Source organism: Cherax quadricarinatus, chromosome 19, assembly GCF_038502225.1.
Source record: "Cherax quadricarinatus isolate ZL_2023a chromosome 19, ASM3850222v1, whole genome shotgun sequence".
Lineage (NCBI taxonomy): Eukaryota > Metazoa > Arthropoda > Malacostraca > Decapoda > Parastacidae > Cherax > Cherax quadricarinatus.
Genome location: NC_091310.1, coordinates 35,941,800 through 35,952,562, shown reverse-complemented (window position 1 = coordinate 35,952,562; position 10,763 = coordinate 35,941,800). Strand labels below are relative to the sequence as shown.

Genomic DNA, 10,763 nt, shown 5'->3' with positions numbered 1-10,763 from the left:
TAAAAGAAAATGCCTGGAATGAATGCTGCAGTTAGTGAATTTAAGGCCAGCAGAGGCTGGTTCGACAGATTCAAGAAGCGTAGTGGCATACACAGTGTTGTAAGGCATGGTGAAGCTGCAAGTTCAGACAAATGTGCAGCCGAAGAATTTGTGCATGAATTCAAGGGGTATGTAGAGGCTGAAGGATTCCTCCCCTAACAAGTGTTCAATTGTGACAAAACGTGTCTTTTGGAAGAAAATGCCAAAGAGGACCTACATCAAGCAGGAGCAAAAGGCACTGCAAGGACACAAACCTATGAAGGATGGGCTTACTCTTTTGTTCTGTGGTAACACAAGTGAAGCCTTTACTGGTGTATCACTCTGAAAATCCCATTGTTCAAGAAAAACAATATCATCAAGAGTAAATTGTGGAAAGCTAATAAGGCATGGGTCACAAGGCAAATTTTCATTGACTGGGTCCATGAAGTGTTTGTCCTGAGTGAAAAAATACCTCCAGGACAATAAATTGCCACTCAAGTGCCTCCTGGTACTGGACAATGCTCCTATTCATCCTCTGAACTTGGTAGACTAATTGTCTATGGATTTAAGTTTTATAACAGTGAAGTTCTTGGCTCCTAACACCACTCCTCTCATCCAGCCTATGGACCAGTAGGTCATTTCTAACTCCAGAAACTCTACACAAAAGCAATGTTTCAAAGGTGCTTTGAAGTGACCTTGGACACTTGACCCTAAGGGAGTTCTGGAGGAATCACTTCAATATCCTCCATTGCATAAGCATTGTAGGTAAGGCTAAGTAGGGAGTGACTTTCAGGACTTTGAACTCTGCTTGGAGAAAATTGTGGTCAGAATGTGTCCAAGAGAAGGATTTTGAAGGGTTTGAAGCTGACCCTGTCAACCCTCTGCCTGTTGTGGAATCTATTGTGGCTTTGGGGAAGTCCATGGGGTTGGATGTGAGTGGCAAGAATGTGGAAGAGCTAACCACTGAAGAGCTGCAAGACATTCATCAGCAACAGACCACAGTTGAGGGAGGGAGGTGCCAAGTTTTGTGGAGAAATATCACCCTGACAAAGTTCAAACAAGCCATATCTGCAACATGTTCAGCGACTCACGCTGGTGCTAGTACCAGTAAAAAACAAAGGGGAAGTAACCCCAGAGAGGGACTTGATACCTGAAGTTCTTATTGTTTGGAAGGGAAATCCCCCTCCATAAGCTCTCTTCTCTCTCCCCTCAAGGAAGGTTCCTTGATGTTGGTGAGGGGATCTTGATTTAGGGAATTGGATCTGTGCTCCAGTTCCCTGAATTAAGCCTGAATGCCTTCCACATCCCCCCCAGGCGCTGTATAATCCTCCGGGTTTAGCGCTTCCCCCTCCCCACCTTCAATAAAGGTATGTAATGTTCATTTTTTAAATTTTGTGCTTGATATTTATTTCTCCTTTTCTGTATGTGAAACTAGTTAATCTTCAAAAAAATATCTTTTGGGTGTCTGGAACGGAATAATTGTATTTACATTAATTCTTACGGGAAATATTACCTTGGTTCTTGGCCTTTTCATATTTAGGCCGACCTGGAACAGATTACTGCCGAAATCCAGGGTTTCGCTGTATAGAGTAACCTCTGACACATCAGGAGCTAAAGAACACTACAGCAGGCTTACTGGCCCATGCAAACTCCTTTCAGTTTTTTATCTACCTTGGTAGTATGCTGATTTGAGTTTAACATTTAATTAATACAAGAATAATAAAAGCCTTGAAAGTTGCTCATTTTACTTTATTGTGTGGTTAATCCATATAAAATGAGTTTACTTTTCTTCATTTGGACCTCTGTAACAACTGTCTACTGTATCCAGCATCACATTCACAAGACACTAAGCATATATCCATGATCTGCTTGAACATCAATCTCCACTATTTTTCACAACACTATTCTGGATAAAAATAGGGATAGGCATCTTTTAATGATTTAAAAAAAAAAAAAAAGTTTTAGCAGAAAATGGTCCAAATTGCCTATCCCTTGAAAAAAAATTTTTAATGCACAAATCAATTTTTATTATTAAAATCAAAGGATTCCCTCACTTGTCTAAATCTGCTATTAAGTTTAACAATGTAATTTGGGTCTTGCAATCTTGATGCAGTTTCCACGTCCAGATAGGAACTTCAAAATACAGTAAAACCTCGATAAACCCAATAAATACTGCTAGACGGTAACATTCATTATTATGTGGATTAAATGTTCTAGTCACTGACCATTAGGGACCTCTCCCTGAAGCTTTTGTCTTTCAAAAGTCTTGAAAATGTATAAACATTGCTTTAAGGAATGCTGGATTATTGAGGCTTTGCTGTAATGGCAGCATCACCATTTGTGAATTACACAATGTTTATAAAAAGTTTAAACAGTCTTTTTGTAAAGCCTTAACATTACGTTTCCAATTCCTAGCCTCTCCACCCCCCCCTCCTACCAAAAAAATATGCAAATTGGCTAGCATCTTTGTTTGCATTAGCCTTTAACTGAGGAATATACGAAGTGTAAAAATTGTCAACTTATTTCAAAATCAAACTTTTAGAGCAAATAGCTGAACATGTTTTCAAAATTTTTGTTCCTGCATCATTTCTCAATTATGTGAACAAACTTTTGCAGCTTCATCTATCCCACAGATATGAAAGAAATTTAAATGGAAACATGATTCTTTAAGGCCTTAAAAATAAATTAACCAGGGTTAAGTCCAAACTATTATAAAAGCCTGAAGTTTCACAACTTTTTGTTGCCAGCTAGTTTAAATTAATCAGCAACTGGACTGTAGCAGAACATAACTAGAGCATTTTTAAGTAAAAAAAAAAAAATTAAACCATTTGAAAAGTGAGGCTCAAGGTAAAATCAATTTTTTTACTCTGAACAAACACTACAATTAATAAATCCTCATATGTATGGGAAGTAATAGTTTCTAGTAACTGTCTGCCATAAATATACTAACAGGTACAGGACCATATTATAATCTAAGGTCATTAATATACATAACCATATATATATATATGATAATACTATTCATCTAACTATTCATATCAAAGTAACAACAGGCAGTCTGAAGCTGTAATGAACTACAGAGGCAAGAACACTCAGATAATGTGTCACCAGTGGTAATTTTTTTTTTTTTTTTTAGTTCAGTCTAATTGTGAATGCAAACATTTCACTACAGTCTGTTACAAAAGTTCACTCTGAATTTAAACGTGAATGCACTTGCATGTATATTGTAAAAAGCAGTTAAGTATTAAACTGCACAGAATTCCTGATTATTACCTTGCAAAGCAGTTTCAGCATACAGTAAGCTTATGGCTATAACTGACAATCTGCCATGGCAGCTGCTAGCTATGTATTAGTGAAGTTCAGCTGCTTGCAAAGTAAACTACTAATTGCTTATATGCAATTGCATTCACAAGAAATTGGTTCCTCAATGTACTCAAGAAAGGAAATGCAGTTGACAATGTTCAAATGCATCTTAGCTAACAGATGGCAAATACTTGTGTGCAGTACATCTAAATACACTGAATATGCGGCACACAAACTGCCTCAAGTGTTTGAAATGAGGCAGCATTGAGTTTACAGGAATGAAGACATACAAAATTGGCTACACATTCCCTACAAGTGGTTAGGCAACATGTAGTTTTGCCTATAACAAGCACACACACACCTTTAAATGCATACCACAGGAATCTTAGGTGAAGATATACACAAATATTGGTCAAGTAGCCCAACAAATCTTCCTGGGGATATATGTATGATAAAATTCCGAGTCTACATTATTAAGTCTGCAATACAAAATCCACAAAATACAAGTATAACTCAAGTGAACACTGTGTGCATAATCGGACCACATGGAGAGCTCTTCACTATCTTGCATGCCCTTATTTTTGATGAAGGCAAATAGTTTTTTATTAAAAGGCAATCCTTAAGCAAACAACAATTATAGACTTTTTACAGATGTCTCAAACAAAGGGCAAGGGTAGTGTTGTGAAACAACTTTTACATACTTTAGTCAAAGATATCATGCCCCAGGGTCCAAACAGCTACTGTACCTTAATGCTAAATTCAGGTACCTTACACTTAGCACAGTTCAGCAATTATATGGATAAAGTATATTTGGAAGCTTCAATGCATTCAAGTCCAGAGCATCCAAGAAAAAATTTGAAGGATGCAGAAGCATCTTCTGATCATGAAGTTCCCAAATCCAAAGTGCTCTGAATATAAAAAATAACCATGACAAGAGTTTGTATAGGTATTTGTGAGACCTTATTTTTCCTATAGTTAATATTATATTCAAAACTATGGATTCTTTAGTTTACCATATTGGCAACTTCGACAACTTATCACAGTTCATGCATTACCCGCGCATGTCAGAACAACAATGCACAAAACATGGACTGGGATGCCTCCCCTTTTACACATTACAATCACACCAGCTGCACTTCAAAATACAGAATCTGTAGAGAATACTCTGAATGCAGTTTACAAATCTCATCAAAGAAAGCCAAAACAAACCTAGTTACAGCATTGAAAGCTTACAGTGTAATTGTAAGCAAAATACAAATATTGACTTTTTCCAAAAAATAAGCTCTGACCTTGATAGTTTAGCTGAAAGTCTATCAAACCTTCAGGGGTTCATGCTTTGATAGGAGAGCCTCTAGGAGCCTTAACTTTGCCTTTGCATGTTTGTAATCCAAATAAGTCTGTTCCATGGGTCCTCTATCCTCTTTCTGCACTTTACGACCCATTTCTCTTTCAAATTTCTCTTCATATTCTCGAAGCAACCGTCTTAATTTCTTCTTTTCCTCACGTGCTTCCTTTTTTCTTTCTCTCAGCTCACTTAGAGGTAGAGCATGGAGATCACCCAGTGCCACTGACCGTTGACCATCTTTAGGATCATCACTCTGAGCAACTGCTGCTTGTGAACTATCAAATGTGGGTGGAGAATCAAACCCTGGAGGAGTGTTAGGTGCTGCTGGTATTAGTTTTTCAATTTCATCTCCTTGTAAGGAACTACGATGTTGAGGTGATGCCAATGTAAAATCCATAGCCACATGCTCAATAATGGGGGGCAATTCAGCAAGGTTTTCCTTTGTTCTCTGAAACAAAAATAAACATTTGTGCTAAATATTTATAGAGTGCACATAAATGACTTACAATAAAAATTAATGACATGGGATAACATTTTTATCACCACAATCTTTTGCTCAAAATTACAAAATTAAGATACTTACAGACGAGGATCTTACGACAATCCTCTTAACCTGGCGATAGCGGTCATATAATGGTCGTACCAAGTCTCTGTCCTCGCGAGTTGTGGGTCGTCCATGAATAGCTTCATAATACAGAAGAGCTTTCTGTAATGCTGTTTTTTCTTCCTGCATTTCTACACAGCTCATGTTTGTTAATTCAGCTGGCCGTCCTGAAAGAGACCTCTTCTCCCTTAACCTGTCTTCCACATGCCTCAGTGTTCCTGCAGTACTTGATGATGATCCAGCAGGTCTTGCTCCTGGGTTAGTAGACTCTTGACAGCGAAGGAGTGACAGTGGAAATACTGTTGGTACAGATACCAGCCCTGCAACACCATCTTTCATTTCTGCAAATAAAAGTAGTGGTGGTTAGAAACTGATATTTCAGTATTTATTAAACACTAAATACACTTAGGTACTCCTCACTTAATGGCCGCTCAGACTTATGACCAGCTCTCCAACCAGTGTACTGTATGTGTATTTTACTATCGTTTTAATGCCTAGTTCTATTTTTAACCCTTTGAGGGTTTGTCCCGTAGTTCTACAGCTTTGAAGCCAGGGTCCAAGCCATAGTACTACATGAGCTCAGCTCACTCTAGCTGAAAATTTGGGCCTAGATTTGAGAGAATGCATCTATGTGGTAAATGTGCACCATATAAAAATCCTGCAGCATTCAGTGCATGAGAAAAAAAACTGCGACCGTGTTTTGGAATTAAAATACTGCGACCGTGTTTTGGAATTAAAATAGTGCCTGTGGTGTATTTTCGTGCATTTTTTACGATTGTATTCGCGGTTTCTTGGTCTCATTTGATAGAATGAAAGATGTTACAAAAATAAATGATTTTGATTGGTTTAAGTAACAAAAAATAGGTTGAAATTGAGCTCAAAGTAGCGGAAATGTTTGATTTTTGCCGATGTTCAAGAGTAAACAAATCACATCACGCTGGTGAGCAATGCACATTCACAAATGTGCTGATATTACTCGTACAATTATTACAATATTGCATAACAATAAATCTTCTGTTTTTTTTTTTTTTTTTTTTTTTTTTTTTTTTTTGTGTGAATAAAAATTCTATGCGAATAAAAAATGAAAATGGAACATTTGTAAAGCCTGGAAACGTAACCAAAAAACAGAGGAAATGTTATTTTAGTGCCTGGAATGCCTACATTGTTTATTCTGGACCTTATTTTGAAACTGGAATATTTTGAATTGTGAAATTGGCCAAATTACCAATTTCCAATCACTTAACTGGGTAGGTGAAATGATGGACTGGGCAATTTCTTGTGCTCAATAGATAAAATGAAACACATACTAGCAAAATAGTTAAGATTTGGTCTAATGGAACAATGTAATTTGCTGAAAATAGGACTTAAAGTGGGCAAAATCACCAATGTGTAAATATTGCTGACAGCAAAATTTGCGAGCATAATTGTCAATTTTTTTTATCAAATTTCGTATTTTTTTATTTTATTACCTTCAGAAAAAGTATCATTTCACAAGAAAAATTTTTTTGGAAAATTCTTGGACCCTGTGGGGAATTTTCAGACTGGGGGTCTAGACCCCTCTAAGAGTTAATATACTAAAAATGTTATAAATGGTGCAAGGGTGACATTAAAACAATATCTAAAGATGACTGACAAACCCACTACAGTATGCTTGAAATATCAGCAAGGGGTGGCTCCTCACTTAACGACAAATCTGTTTACCGACCTATTCTTAGGAATGGAACTCTGTCGTTAAGTGAGGAGTACCTGTATTATAAAGTAAATTATTCAGTTTAATAAACAACTTACGTTTGAGCTCTTTTCGGGCTTTGCTGAGTTCACTCATGTATTTCTTTATTTCCTTGTGCTTCATTTTTTCACTGTGTGAAGGCCTGTATCCAAAGGAAGCTTCAAATTCTTCTTCATAGCGCTTTATCCTTTTCTTAATAGAATTTATATTTTTCATGAGAATCTTCACTGCACTCTGGCCAGGAGGGGGATTGTCATCTCGCCCTTGTGGTGCTCCGGTATTAATGAAAGCCCGAGATACTCGAGGCGAGATAACAGTGTCATCCTCATCACTGCGATACCAACTGCTTTGTATTGCACTGTCCTCATCATCGAAGCGGCTGTGGATTGTTGGAGGCATGATAAATACAGTACATATTGCTTCACATTTCAAGTAAAAAGAAAAACATAAAAAAAATTACTATGCAAACTTAATAACTCCAAGGATATAACACACCAGCAAAACAGTGGGGGGCCAGGAGCTATCATTCAACTCCTGCAACCTTAAATAGGTGCACATGCATGCACGCACACACGCACGCACACACGGCGAGGTGTCAGAGTGAGCACCTGTGACAAGTGGGGTTCCACAGGAGTCAGTCCTTGGACCTGTGCTGTTTTTGGTATATGTGAATGACATAATGGAAGGGATAGACTCAGAAGTGTCATTGTTTGCATATGATGTGAAGTTAATGAGGAGAATCAAATCAGTTGAGGATCAGGCAGGGCTACAAAGAGACCTGGACCAGCTACAAGTCTGGTCTAGCAATTGGCTCCTGGAATTTAACCCCGCCAAATGCAAAGTCATGAAGATCGGGGACGGGCAAAGAAGACCGCAGACAGAGTATAGGCTAAGTGGCCAAAGACCGCAAACCTCACTCGAGGAAAAAGATAATGGGGCGAGTATAATACCGAGCACATCTCCTGAGGCTCATATCAATCAGATAACTGCAGCAGCATATGGGCGTCTGGCAAACCTAAGGATAGCGTTCCCGTACCTCAGTAAGGAATCATTCAAGAGACTGTATACCATATACGTCAGGCCCATGCTGGAGTATGCTGTACCAGTTTGGAATCTACACCTGGTCAAGCACGTCAAGAAATTAGAGAAAGTGCAAAGGTTTACAACAAGACTAGACCCAGAGATAAGGGGATTGTCCTATGAAGAAAGGTTAAGGGAAATTGGCCTGACAACACTGGAGGACAGGAGGGTCAGGGTAGACATGATAATGACATATAAAATACTGTGTGGAATAGACAAGGTGGACAGAGAGGGGACACAAACAAGGGGTCACACTTGAAAGTTGAAGACTGAACCGAGTCAAAGGGATGTTAGGAAGTATTTCTTAAAGTCACAGTAGTCAGGAAGTGGAATAGTCTAGCAAGTGATGTAGTGGAGGCAGGAACCGCACATAGCTTTATGACGAGGTATGATAAAGCTCATGGAGCAGGGAGAGAGAGGACTTAGTAGCGATCAGTGAAGAGGCAGGGCCAGGAGCTGAGTCTCGACCCCCTGCAACCACAATTAGAGGAATTAAACGAGTACGAATGTACACACACACACACACACACACACACACACACACACACACACGGTGACAGCAGTAAGACAAGAGAGAGAGGGGTGGGTGGATTGCATTTTCTTGGACTGCAAGAAGGCGTTTGACACAGTTCCACACAAGAGATTGGTGCAAAAACTGGAGGACCAAGCAGGGATAACAGGGAAGGCACTACAATGGATCAGGGAATACTTGTCAGGAAGACAGCAGCGAGTCATGGTACGTGGCGAGGTGTCAGAGTGGGCACCTGTGACCAGCGGGGTCCCGCAGGGGTCAGTCCTAGGACCAGTGCTGTTTCTGGTATTTGTGAACGACATGACGGAAGGAATAGACTCTGAGGTGTCCCTGTTTGCAGATGACGTGAAGTTGATGAGAAGAATTCACTCGATCGAAGACCAGGCAGAACTACAAAGGGATCTGGACAGGCTGCAGACCTGGTCCAGCAATTGGCTCCTGGAGTTCAATCCCACCAAGTGCAAAGTCATGAAGATTGGGGAAGGGCAAAGAAGGCCGCAGACGGAGTACAGTCTAGGGGGTCAGACTACAAACCTCACTCAAGGAAAAAGATCTTGGGGTGAGTATAACACCAGGCACATCTTCTGAAGCGCACATCAACCAAATAACTGCTGCAGCATATGGGCGCCTAGCAAACCTCAGAACAGCATTCCGACATCTTAATAAGGAATCATTCAGGACCCTGTATACCGTGTACGTTAGGCCCATATTGGAGTATGCGGCACCAGTTTGGAACCCACACCTAGCCAAGCACGTGAAGAAACTAGAGAAAGTGCAAAGGTTTGCAACAAGACTAGTCCCAGAGCTAAGAGGTATGTCCTACGAGGAGAGGTTAAGGGAAATCAACCTGACGACACTGGAGGACAGGAGAGATAGGGGGGGACATGATAATGACATACAAAATACTGAGAGGAATTGACAAGGTGGACAAAGACAGGATGTTCCAGAGATTGGACACAGTAACAAGGGGGCACAGTTGGAAGCTGAAGACACAGATGAATCACAGGGATGTTAGGAAGTATTTCTTCAGCCACAGAGTAGTCAGTAAGTGGAATAGTTTGGGAAGCGATGTAGTGGAGGCAGGATCCATACATAGCTTTAAGCAGAGGTATGATAAAGCTCACGGCTCAGGGATTGTGACCTAGTAGCGATCAGTGAAGAGGCGGGGCCAGGAGCTCGGACTCGACCCCCGCAACCTCAACTAGGCGAGTACAAACACACACATGTAAAACAGACCTAGTCTAATCGACATGTGCCCAGGACAAAATGGTAACTAAACCAAACACAGCTTTAGCTTATTTTTGCTGGCAATTAATATTACCTATTTATACCAAACAAAATTTACATACGGATGGCTTATAACAAAATAGCTACCTGTAGCGTGGTGCAGTTCGGTGAAAAGGGTCAGTATGGGCAGCACCACGCATACCCCAAGAGCCTCGATCACTTGTCACTGGTTCACTGGCATCCACTAATTCACTGAAGCCTGATGGACGCTGCAAGAATGAAGCAATTTGGTAAATATTAAAAAATCTTTAAATTACTGTAATATTTAAAACATATATATAGATGCCAAATAGTAAAGGACATAAAATTCTAGTGAATAAATACCAAACACAACAATGGCAAAGGTTGGCAACCTAGTGTGAGAAAATATAAATAAATTATATAAACATACATACATACACAATTTTATAAATCCAATTTTGTTAATAAAACAAATAACCAGTGTGTACCTGCTGAGATCCCCTTAAGCCAAGTTCACAAGTTGAAACTTCAGGTGGCACTGGGTCATAACGTGTTGGCTCATCATCTGATGTTAAAGAACTCAGGTAGGATGGAGTCTTTTCTTCTTCAGTAGACTGGGAATGGCTCCCGCTGTCCTGTTTGGAAAAATTAAAGACTTCTTAATATATTACACAAAAATACTGGGTATATATTTGCAACAACTTTAATCTGTACTGCAAGCATTGCAAGATTATTGGGATTGGTAAAACTTTAGCAACAGTTAAGTTTATTTGCAAAATGCTTTGTCTGCTCATCCGACTTTTTCAGTTAAATACAGAGGTGACAGATCCTGAAGACAGCAGCAGCAGCAGTGACCACACTCAGCGAAGTAATTCTGAGATGATCAGTCCCTCAGTCTTGACAA

The 10,763-nt window shown here is 39.6% G+C and overlaps 1 protein-coding gene across 1 annotated transcript; it reads right to left on the bottom strand.

The window, feature by feature from the left end:
• Positions 1–1,752: 1,752 nt before the first annotated feature.
• LOC138851033 (uncharacterized) lies at positions 1,753–10,494 on the bottom strand (the record flags this gene model as incomplete). Its single annotated transcript, XM_070086651.1, is given in 5 exon segments — positions 1,753–5,114; positions 5,250–5,611; positions 7,059–7,378; positions 9,986–10,107; positions 10,348–10,494. Coding segments are annotated over 5 exon segments (1,431 nt in total), but the record flags the coding sequence as incomplete, so codon positions are not given.
• Between the last annotated feature and the right edge of the window lie 269 nt (positions 10,495–10,763).